At 35.8% G+C, this 12,891-nt stretch overlaps 1 protein-coding gene across 1 annotated transcript; it reads left to right on the top strand.

Annotated features, from left to right (window-relative positions):
• Window positions 1-1,646: 1,646 nt before the first annotated feature.
• LOC150086019 (2,3-bisphosphoglycerate-independent phosphoglycerate mutase-like) lies at window positions 1,647-3,466 on the top strand. The gene has a single exon (XM_090374335.1). The coding sequence runs from the start codon at window positions 1,737-1,739 to the stop codon at window positions 3,264-3,266; it is 1,530 nt and encodes a 509-aa protein (XP_090230461.1). The 5' UTR covers window positions 1,647-1,736; the 3' UTR covers window positions 3,267-3,466.
• Window positions 3,467-12,891: the final 9,425 nt, after the last annotated feature.

Genomic DNA, 12,891 nt, shown 5'->3' with positions numbered 1-12,891 from the left:
CCTTGAATTGGTTTAGCAAGCTGAATTCTGATGGGATTCTTCCATCTTGTTCAGATTACGAACCTAATGGGGCATAAATTCAAATTGAGGAAAGACAGATGTAGAATAGATATGCGGAAAATTGCCTTTAGGCAGCGAGTGGTTAATTGTTGGAACAAACTTCCATCTGTCGTTGTGGAAGTTGATAGTTTAAATAAATATAAGGAAGAACTGGACAAACATTTAGAGGGAATTGTTGTGTAAATTTTTATTTATTGATTTTTTGGCTGAATCTGCGTAAGCTCATACGCTTGCTTTCTTGCATCCCACGCCACTATTGCCGACCGGGCTAGCCGGGTGGGTAAAGTGCCTGCCTGGCAACCCAAAGGTCGCGGGTTCGAATCCCGCCTCGGGCTTGGATCAAAGTACTGCAAAAACCTTGGGAGGTGCATTATGGCCACAGAAGCCAACAACTACAAAAAAAAAAAAAAAAAAAATGCCATTATTACTACTACTAATAATTAGATAGTATGAATCAGAGCTGTACTACTCAATATGTTCTACGTTGATAATAAAATTAGTAAAATAATAAGAGGAGTTTACCTCAATATAGTGCGTAGAACACTTCCGTATGATACCCTCCAGAAATTAAAACGGAAAAAACGAAAAAATCGACAACTTACCGTTACATTAGAGTAAAATATAAATAATTAAATAATCAATTTAACACAATTCAAATCAATTTAAAACAATTAAAATTCAAATTAACGCAATTAAAAGAATCTAACGAAAATACTGAAAACGATTTTCCTTCCTCGATACACACAAAAAGGAAGGAAAATCGTTTTGAATATTTTCGTTAGATTCTTTTAATTGCGTTAATTTGAATTTTAATTGTTATAAATTGATTTGAATTGTGTTAAATTGATTATTTAATTATTTATATTTTACTCTAATGTACCGGTAAATTGTCGATTTTTTCTTTTTTTTCCGTTTTAATTTCTGGAGGTATCATACGGAAGTGTTCTACGCACTATATTGAGGGAAACTCCTCTTATTATTTTACTAATACTACTAATAATGTATTCAATTACGGGCAACCCTAAAATAATAATAATAATTTGATGTTTTGTTTGGAGATAGACAGTACGTTCAGCAAAATAACTTTTGAACAGAAGGAAGAGATGTTATGATTATTATTATTATTATTATCCGTATGGTGCCAGAAAGCCTGAGGCTTATGCTGCCCAGCCAAAAAAAAAAAATTGAGAGAGGGGTGGGGGAGAAGGTCAGACGAACAAGGGAATCACCAAGAAAGAGAAGAATGATGATATCCAGCTCAGGACGCTGGGTGTGCCAAGCCCATAATCACCAGAATGAGCTCCTCTCTAGAACAAAGAGCGATTCCAAGCGCCGTAGAACACTCTCCCACCGAATTGTCGAAGGACCTTCAAAATCATCATTGAAGTTGATCGTTATTAGGAACTACTTTTGTGGCAGTCCACTATATATCAGGATTCATTTTGTTGTATTTATTTATTATTTTGGGGGGGGGGGGGGGTTGTTGACTGTCGCTATTCGTTTTTGTCTAATTTAAATGTTTACGCAATATATTTTTTTAAACACCAGAGTGCGTAAGAGCGTAGCCGGCTTTCTTGGGTGCAAATTTGAAGGATACTCAAGGGCATACTTTCTGTAGCCGGAAGAATTGTTCCGTAGGGTGTTTTCTTCAGTTAAGATTATATTTAACCTGAAAGATGAACGTCTGCCTTATTGTAATTGACGGTTGGGGCTTGTCAGATGCAGTTGAGGGAAATGCTATTAAAAATGCAAAAACTCCAGTTATGAGTGCACTTGCTGAATCTCCAGGTCAGTACTGTACTTTAGATGCCTCTGGTTTGTCAGTTGGTTTACCAGCTGGGTTAATGGGAAATAGTGAGGTTGGGCATATGAATATTGGCTGTGGAAGAGTCATATATCAGGATATTATTCGAATCAATATGGATGTAGAAAATCGTGCAATACAGCAAAATGAGGTTTTTGTCGAAGCATGTAATCATGCAAAATCACACTCTGGTAGATTACATTTGTTAGGTCTTATCAGTGACGGGGGAGTTCATGGTCATATTGACCACCTTTTTGCCCTTTTGGAAGGTGCAAAGGGTCACAGTGTTCCTAACACGTATATACAGTTTTTTTCAGATGGTCGAGATACCAGACCTACGAGTGGTGTCACGTATGTTCAGAGTGTTCTAAATAAGTTAAAGGAACTGAAATATGGATCTATAAGCACAATTATGGGACGTTATTATGCAATGGATCGTGATAAACGCTATGAAAGAGTTAAAATTGCATTTGAAGGTATGGTGCAAGGAATAGGTGAAAAAACAACTCCTGATAAAGTAATTGAACTAATCCAACAACGATATAATGCTGGCGAAAATGCACAAACAGATGAGTTTCTAAAGCCAATTATTTTGGATGAAAGTGGCTTAATTCAGGATAATGATACATTGATATTTATAAACTTTCGATCGGATCGTGTGAAACAAATAAGTGAAGCCTTTGGTATAGTGAGACATTTTGAAACAGATAAAGTACCCAATAATCTTAAAATATATACCATGACGCAGTATCAAGAAGAATTTCCTTTTACTATTCTTTACCCACCTACCCTGCCCAAAAATGTTCTGTCAGAATGGATATCTGCTAAAGGGCTTACACAGTTTCATTGTGCTGAAACTGAAAAATATCCTCACGTCACCTTCTTTTTCAGTGGTGGTCAGGAAGAAGCTTTTCCAAAGGAGGAAAGGTTACTAGTTCCCTCACCAAAAGTTGCTACATATGATTTAAAGCCAGAAATGAGTTGCATTGAAGTTGCACAAGAAATGGTTAAAGTTATTGAAGCCAAAAAGCATCCTTTTGTAATGTGTAATTTTGCACCACCTGACATGGTTGGACATACGGGAGTATATGCTGCGGCAGTTATAGGAGTAGAAACAACAGACAGAGCGATTGGTATGGTTCGTGATGCATGTGCAAAGAGCAATTATGTTATGTTAGTAACTTCAGACCATGGTAATGCTGAAACGATGATTGCTGAGGATGGCGGACCACTAACATCTCACACAACAAACAGAGTACCTTTCTGCATGACTGGACCAAAAAAATTTAAAGAAATTACTCATAATGCAGCACTTTGTGATGTAGCTCCTACAGTTTTAGATTTAATGGGACTCGATAAACCTAAGGAAATGACTGGTGAATCGCTTTTGGCTCCTGCATAAATATTTAATAAAATTATTTATTGTTTTGTAGCTTTGGACAATATTTGTTTAATATGTTCTTGAATATTAAAATATTTATTTCCACTTATTTAAGTAAAAATTTCCATCCGAATTGAACGTCCATTTTTCGTTTAGTTAAAAAATGTCACTGATACAGTAGTGTTTGTTTATTTATTTTTATTTATTTATTTTTTTTTTGCCTGGAGAGTTAAATTTTTTTTTTTTTTAGACTGTTATTTGGAGTGTTTAAATATATAACTATTATAAAAGTGTTGTTAACTGTAATACTATAGCACAGTTAGAAATTATATTTTTTAGACCCTTGTGATGTACTGTAAATGTTATATGTATAAATATAATTCAACAGCACATTAACTTGAAATGTATACTGCCAGTTGCTGTTTATGGGATGTGCCCATAAATATTGTGTATAGTTGTTATCTAGTTCAGATTTTTAAGATTGTTCAGAGCATAAATTAAATATTTATGGAATGACTTGATTGTTTTATTATATGGAATTGTAGTGTGCTGACAGTCATATTAATCATACAGTGCAAGGAAGCTACAGACTTTTTGCTGCACTAGCAAAAAAAAAAAAAAAATTAATTAATTTAAAAAATTATAAAATGAAATAAAAAATATAAAAAAGGAGATAAACTAGACTATGTGCTTCCCTCTTCATATACAGCAGAGCATCAAAAATTCAAACGTCAATAATCCGAAGGAGCCAGCATTTATTTTCTTTTTATGTTGGTTATTGTGATCATGTTTGCGAATTGAATTTTGATTCTATTAAACGACAATTCTAATAAGTGAAAAACAGAGGAATATTATCCACAGGCTATAAAAATGAAGATATAAAGTACAAATTTACACTTTTATTACCTTGCCAATTAACAAAATTAAATGACACATGAAAATCGACAAATAAACTGAATGCTGAATCGACAAACAATCAACAAACTGATTGCTGTCCAACCCAACTACTCTTGCTAAAAAGAGCAAGAAATCTGGCAGCAAAGAAACAAAGTTCAAAAATGGTGCAACCAAAAATAAGTAATTATTTTCGTTAAAGGCCTATACATATGTGCATTGTGGCTGAAAGTTCAATTTTTTCCATTACCTATAAATAAAAACACATAAGTACAACTTAGCGTTTTTATTTCCAAACTTACTAAACTTTATTTTTTTGTCTGTAGAACAGTATTTTTGATAAGTTCAAAAATCCAAACAAATTGGAGGTCCGAACTACCCCTGTCCCAATTAGTTTGAATTGTTGATGCTCTACTGTATATAAGTTCATATATCTAGTTGACCTTAGAATTCCTCCAAACAATTGGCCTCAACTACTGCAGGGGTAACTTGATTCAGTAATCAACAACTCTCTGGCTGAAAGAGAACTTCCCACTTAATTTATTGCCCCTATTTCTGGATTCATTTATAACTGAAAATTATGGCTTCATTTATTTTCCTACCCCCCCCCCATCCCATAGTTATTTAGCCTACATTTTTACCCACAGCCTACATATTCATAGTCTTTTCTCATACTGTTGCCCTTGAGCAGTTTACCAGCTTTGGACACTATTAAGACACTGTCTGTTTTTCAGTGAGGTCACACCTAAAAAAGAAAAATAGGTCTTATTAGAAAAATAAGTCTAAGAAAAGCTTATCAGACTTATTATCATTATAAATTATATTTTAACAGTTTCAGCAATAATTCTTATTAGGAGTAATAGGTATAGTGATGTAATTACTATGCCACCAGATCTGTCTCCACCGTCTAAGATGTGAGGTGTTAGAAATAAGTCTAAGAAAAGCTTATCAGCTTTTCTTAGACTTATCAGAAAATCTAACAGGAGGGAGGATAATTTGTAGTTACATCTGAACGTAAATATGAAATTTTATTTTCAGCCATTCATTTCTCCATATACCAGCAGTGGCAGACTCTGGCCTGTGGAACAGAAATAAGCTTGAAAGTGAAACAAGAAAATAATGCTTTTGTGTGCCATAGAAAAAAAAAAAAAAAAAATTAACTAAAATTAGTAAATAGTGTTAATTGTTATTATAAAAAGGTAATAGTACTTGCAAGTTTCTAAACAAGGACTTTGTTGCTGCCCAATTTTGTATACAATTGTGAAGTTTTCACTGCTAGTTATTACAGGCCATAAAACAAATGTTTTCAAATAAAGAATCCTTTTCACAGTATAAATCAGGAGCTGGTAAATGGCTGATCACAGAATTAAAAATATAATTTCTGGAGAATACCAATACAGGAGCATATTTTATTCAAGATATACAATGACCTATTATAATTTGTAAAAAATTATAATAGGTCAATATTACGACCTTGTTTACTTTTAAAGTAGTTCATATGGTGGAAAATATTGCCAGCTCCTGGAATAAACCACTTATGAATGGACATGTGCATTGATTTGCCATACATGAAGTATAAAAATACACGGCAATGTCTACTTTCAACAGATGACTGAATTTTTGACTATTCATAAAAATTCAGTCATCTGTAACAATCTGCAACATCTGTAATACATGAACAATATTTTTTTATCATAGTGAGGCAGTTCACTATGAATTATTTTACTTAGCTTTCTTTATCAATGAAAGCTTATAATTTAACGAACTTCTTTCATTAAACTATAAACTATTTATTAATAAAGAAGGCCTGTTTTTATTTATATAAATAGTTGAGTAATTCAGAGTTCTTTAACCGTATTACATGATGCAAGCAGTGCTGTGTCAATTTTATTGACGTGTACTATAACTAGCTGTTCACAGTATCTTGTGTCACTTACGTTAATTATTAATCTAACAGTGTATTGGTTAGGTTATTCTGATTTAGTTTATTAATAATTACTAATGGCAAAATAATGCAAGGAAGCAAGCTTATATACCATCAACCAAAAAAGAAAAACCCGTCTTAACCACTTTATTTTTGCAGCTCTTCTAATAATTTGTTCCATCCTTTAAATTTCTTCAAACTTCCTACTTCCACAATGTGAGATGGAAATTCATTTTATTAATGAATTTTTAAATTTATCCTCTTCTGTGCATTGCCTGAGAAAGAATAAAGATGTCAATGGCATTTAGCTTATTTGGCCCTTTTTAAGACCCACTTCAGTTAGGTCTCTCTGTACGGATGCTCTTTTTTTTTTTTATCTGTGGAATAAGGTGAAAGTGATCCCCATGTGCCCAAGTTTTCTCTATCTGCCTGGTGGAGGGGGTAACCGTGATTAATTTTTTTTTTCTTTTAATAAAACTTCCAATCAAAAACTTTCCAGTAGATAGAAATTCTTGCTTGATGTGATTTCCAGACAGTCTCGTGTAATGGTGGATATGTCTACTAGTCATTTTATTTGTCCATTGGGAGTCTATTTCTGGTGGTTAGGTGGATATTCCATTATTGTCTGTCCACCTATCATTTTGAGGTAAATGCTGAGTGCAGTTTGCAAAGAGTTGGAAGAGGGGAGTACTACAAGTTCTGAAACAAAACAGTTAGGTAGATTTTTTTTTTTTTTTTTTGGCTTTGTTCCAGGTGCAGAGACACTTGAATGCAGAAACTGGAACCAAGGATCTGGTACTTGTGTTTTTGGCAGAATTTCTGTCAAGAAAATAAGCTGGAGATTTCTTTTTATTTTTTTTTTTTTTTTGTAATTTGCAGTTAGCATTAGTAGAGACAAAGGATGGATGGATACCATCCTTTTATACAAGACAGAGAGTGATAATCAATGGACACTGCTCTACGTGGACTAATGTTATTAGTGGAGTTCCCAAGGGTTCAGTGCTGGGCCCATTGTTGTTTTCTGTATTTATCAATGATATTGATGAAGGTATATCAGGTTTAATGTCCAAGTTTGCAGATGTTACAAAGGTTGGCAGGGTTGTTAATGATACTAAAGACAGTATGCTACTGCAACAGGATCTAGAAAAGTTAGGCAGATGGGCTGAGAAGTAGCAACTGAAGTTTAACATTGACAAATGCAAAGTACTGCATATGGTAGTAATAACCCAAGAGAAACGTACCAAGTACCAACTGTGTGGTACTACATTCGGAAGTGGAAAGTGAAAAAGACCTGTCGGTAATTGTGCAGTCAAATATGAAGTTTGCTGAGCAGTGCAAACGGGTTGCCAGGGCAGGTCATGGAGTCTTGTCAATGATATATAGGAATTTTGCTAGCAGAGACAAGGTGATTATCCCTTTGTATAAGGCAATGGTCAGGCCACACCTTGAGTACTGTAGGCCTCATTTTAGGAAGGATGTAGAGTTGCTAGAATGAGTACAGAGAAGGGCAACAAGATTGGTGAGAGGAACAAAATGGTGCGCTTATGAAGAGAAGTTCTGCAAGTTACAGCATCTGGAGACTAGGAATCTGCGAGGTGATCTGATTGAGGTGTAGAAGGCCTTGAATGGTTTGAGTAGGCTCAATGCTGACGGGATACTTCTGCTTGCTCACACTAAGAACCTTCAGGGGCATAGATTCAAATTGAGGAAAGACAGTTGTACAATAGATGTGCAGAAGTTTGCCTTTGGGTAGTTGATTGCTGGAACTGACTTCCATCTGTTGTTGTGGAAGTTGATAGCTTAAATATATTTAAGGCTGAACTAGACAAACATTTGGAGTGACCAGATGGGTGAAATAGGAAGGGTTTTTTTTTTTTTGGCTGATGCTGTATAAGCTTGCTTTCTTGCATCATATGCCTCAACTAATGCTAATATCCCACCCCTGCCATGATAGTTTCTAACCCCAGGGGCTCATATCTGGTGAGTATGGGCTTGGCATACCCAGGGTCCTGAGTTGGATATCATTATTCTTCTCTTTCCTGATGATTCCCCTTCTACTTCTGACACACACACACACACACACACACACACACACTCTCTCTCTCTCTCTCTCTCTCTCTCTCTCTCTCATGGTAACTCGGGAATTTATTTTTTATTGGTGTAGCATAAGCTTTAGGCTTCCTTGTACAATACAGCCAATAATAATAATATAATGCAAGAAAGCAAGCTTATGTAGCATGAGCTAAAAAAAAGAAAACAAAACTTTCCCATTTCACCCATCCATTCATTCCAAATGTTTTTCTATTTCAGCCTTGAATTTATTTAAACTGTCAACTTCCAATGCATTAGGGCTTATGCCTCAGGCTGCAAGAGAGTTAGACTATGCACAAATTATTTGCAAAAGTGGCATCGTTTATATCTCATATTGTGAATACCTTCACGACGAGTTGCCATCACATTGCACTACTTCGAATAAGTAATGCTTCACCTAAAGGAGAAGACTATTGTTACTTATTGTCAGTGGATACCACTATCCAGATGGCACTGTTTCAGGGCTATTTGCCCTTTCTTCAGTGGGTGGCGGTATCCACTGAGAATAAGTACAAATTAACAATAGTCTTCTCCTTTAGGTGAAGCGTTACTTATTTGAAGTAGTGCAATGTCATGGCAACTCGTGAAGGTATTCACAATATGAGATATGACTTAAACTATGCTGTTTTTGTAAATAATTTGCCAATCTAGAATTGGCTGTGTACTAATATGATGCATTTACACTAACTTGTACATAGTCTAACTCTCTCTCATAGCCTGAGGCATAAGCCCTAATGCATTATAGTCTTAATTTATCTTATATGCCATCAGGCGTCTTTCATATTGTGGAGTTATACTTCATAACTGTTTTGCCATGATTACATCACTTGGGTACCTACCCACTCACCGAAGAAGGGCCAAATAGCCCTGAAATGGCACCGGGGGAGCCTGATGATGTCCGGAGTTTCCAAGAATAGGTAACAACAGCCTTCTCCACTTGGGTTTTTTTTTTTTTTTAAGGAGCATTAGCAACTAAGGCCATATTGCTCCGGGATATGCGGTGGTCATTCCCTGACCTTTCCGCATCCTCCGTATTTGGTGGTGATGGGCTCGAACCCCAGTCTAATCGAGAAGCGTGTGCTATGCACTGCTGCTCCTTCCCACCTGGCTACGGAGGCATCTCTCCACTTGGGAAGCGTTGCCTATTCAAGGAGTTTATGAGTTTTTGAGTGGTGTGAGTTGAAGGAGTTACTGTCCCTTTCATTCTTCTACGCCATTTCTTTTCCTCTTCCACTCCTACTATTACTTTCCCTCTACTTTTTGCTTTTCTAAGTCTAATAGGGACAAGTGGATAGTCGAGTTATTATCCCACACGTATACAAAATATCCCTGAATCGGTGCCGTGGTATCCACTGAGAATAAGTATAAATAGTCTTCTCCTTTAGGTGAAGCGTTACTTATTCGAAGTAGTGCAATGTCATGACAACTTGTCGTGAAGGTATTCACAATATGAGATATGACTTAAACGATGCCGCTTTTGTAAATAATTTGCTAATCTAGAATTGGCTGTGAACTAATATGATGCATTTGCACTAACTTGTACACTGTCAACTTCCATAACAACAGATGGAAGTTTGTTCCATCAATCAACTACCCGCTGGCTAAAGGCAAATTTCTGCACATCTGTTCTACAACTGTCTTTCCTCAATTTGAATTTATGCCCCCTCAGGTGCAGAAACTGAGAAAGAGAAAGAATCCTATCAGCATTGATTGAGCTTGCGCAAACCATTCAAGACTTTATACACCCCCAATTAGATCACCTCTCAAGGAGCCTAGCTCTAGATGTTGCAATTTGCAAAACTTAAGCATATCTTAGTAACAGCAACCCTTTGTTCCACTCATTAATATTGTTGCCCTTCTCTGTTTTCGTTCTAGTAGCTCTACATCTTTCTAAAATTAGGCTTCCAGGCCTGTATGCATTACTCAAGGTGTGGCCTGACCATTGCCTTATACAAGGGGATAATCACCTTATTGCTGTTAGTAAAATTCCTATATATCATTGACCAAGAACCCATGAGCTCTTGCTCATGGGTTCATGTCTGCACTGCTCAGAAAACTTCATATTTGACTGCAAAATTACCCTTAGGTATTTTTCATTTGCTGCTACCTTGAGTGTAGTACCACACAGTCGGTATGTTACTCTGAGGTTACTGCTACCCATATGCAGTACTTAGCATTTCTCAATATTAACTTCAGTTGCCACCTCTCAGCTCATCTTAACTTTTCTAGGTCCTCTTGCAGTAGTGTACCATCTTTACCGTCAACAACCCTACGAACCTTCTTATCGTCTGCAAACTTTGTCATTAAGCCTGATATACCTTCATCAAAATCATTGATAAATACAGAAAACAGCAGTGGGCCCAACACGGATATGTTGGGAACTCCACTAATAACCTTAGTCCACGAAGAGCAGTGTCCATTGATTATCACTCTCTGTCTTGTATAAAAGGATGGTATCCATTGTAGCAACTTGCCCTTAATGCCATACTGCTCCAATTTGTACAGTAGTCTTCCATGTGCAACAGTATCGAAAGCTTTTCTAAAATCCAAGTATATAATATCAAAATTATTTTTTGCATTCAGTTCCTTTGTGACTAGATTATAGTATCCGATGAAATTTTTCAGACAAAACTTCCCCTTAACAAACTCGTACTGTGTCTAAACTATAACTGTAGTCTTGTCTAGATGATCCTGCAGTCTTCTTTAACCAGTGACTCCATTATTTTCCCCAGAACAGAAGTTAAACTAACAGGTCTGTAATTACTCATGTCACCTTTTGATCCACCTTTGTGAATTGTAGATACATTTGCATATCTCCAGTCTGTTGGGACCTCCCCTGAGTCCAAGGATGCCCTCATAATCATGGATATGGGCCTGCTTACTTCCTTTACTGGCTCCTTTAATGTAACTGGATTGATCCCATCCACCCCAGGTGCCTTCCTTATGTTTAATTTAACTTCAGTTTTTCCATAAGGAAGGAATCTTTTCATAATCACTTGACCACAGCATTGAGAGGTGTCCAGACAGCCACCTGTGTATGCCTCTATCCACATTCACCCATTTTTGCTCCACAAGGACAATGTAATAACTTATTGATTATTACCTTTAATAACATACACACGTGAAGTGCCTCCACAATAGATCAATGCACTTAGTGACAAACGTAAAATGTTAAGTTATGATAACTTAAAATGTTAATACAATGGTGTAACATGTTTAGATGCAGTTTTATGAAAAAAAAATTAATTCCTTTATAGTGCTTACATTTTTTAATGATTTTACTAAGTCCTTTTTAATTCTTAATTATTTAACCAAGTGGTTGCCAACTTTTTCCTGCAAAGTGCTACATATTATGTTAGCGAAATGTTGTTTGCCACCTAGACATAGATTCAGCCACCCATCTAATCAAATTAAAAAAAGAAAAAAAAAAACATCTGAAACAAACAGAATTCTTAAATTTCACCATTGCAGGTGACATTTAAGTATTCAGCTACAGGCTATAAAAGACTAAAAAAAATCTCATGTGAAAACTACTGTTGGGCTCTCATTGAGAATTAATATCTGCCCTCTACTGATCTGCACCTGACTCCACCTAATATTTTTACCCTGTAAAGGAATTTTATATTAAGTGCTTGAAATAATAAAAATATGAAAACAATTTTACATATAAAAATAACTTTAATATACATTAAAGAACAAATGCTTGACCTCACAGAGTTAGTCATGAGGAACTCACTAATACCCTTCTCCATTTATACTAAACTAATGCTAAAAGGCAGTAAATATGAACTGTAGGTTCTCTTCATTTGAAATTTGGGTGGTAATTTCTGACAGTAAAAGTCGAACTTAAACTGTGTGACATGAAAAATCAGAAATGATTTCGCAAATCATTTGTATAATTTTTTTTTTCCTCATGTGGGAGAGATGTATACAATAATTATGTTGTTTGTTTGTTATTTGGTTTTTAGGAGCATTAGCAACTAAAGCCATATTGCTCCGGGATATGTGGTGGTCATTCCCTGACCTTTCCGTATTTGGTGGTGACGGGCTTGAACCCCGGTCTAATCAAGAAGCGTGTGCTACGCACTGCTGCTCCTTCCCACCTGGCTACGAAGGCACACAATAATTATGTGTGATGCACTTTGCCCATCCTTGATTTAATCCTAGGTCACTCATTTGCATCTATAATAAACACAAGTGCTTGCTTGAATCTGCAACAATGGCGCCTCCGTAGCCAGGTGGGTAGGAGCAGCAGTACGTAGCACACACTTCTTGATTAGACTGGGATTCGAGCCCATGACCACCAAATATGGAGGATGCGGAAAGGTCAGGGAATGACCACCGCATATCCCTGGAGCAATATGGCCTTAGTTGCTAATGCTCCTAAAAACCAAATAACAACAACAAAAGCATCTACAATGAACACAAGTGCAAGTCTAATGGAGTTTATTTTTGTTTTTATTATAAAAAAATTATTTTTTAATTTTTTGTTGAATTGAAAACCCTTTTAATTACTGTATTATCATTTTCATAATTTATCCCACTTCTCATTTGAAATTGCTTGTGTTGTATCATTTTTTTTTTTTTCACTTATCTTCTATTATACACCCCTTCCTTTTTGCCTTTTCATCTGTCAGAATCCTCTTTTGAAAAAAAATTTTTAGAATAATATACATAACTGAATAGTGAGCCAAATTACAGAATGCTGTTGATTCCATATATATATATTTATCATAT

The sequence above is a fragment of the Mastigoproctus giganteus genome, chromosome 5, assembly GCF_048544385.1.
Source record: "Mastigoproctus giganteus isolate SK-2022 chromosome 5, ASM4854438v1, whole genome shotgun sequence".
Lineage (NCBI taxonomy): Eukaryota > Metazoa > Arthropoda > Arachnida > Uropygi > Thelyphonidae > Mastigoproctus > Mastigoproctus giganteus.
This window is presented reverse-complemented; position numbering and strand designations above follow the sequence as displayed.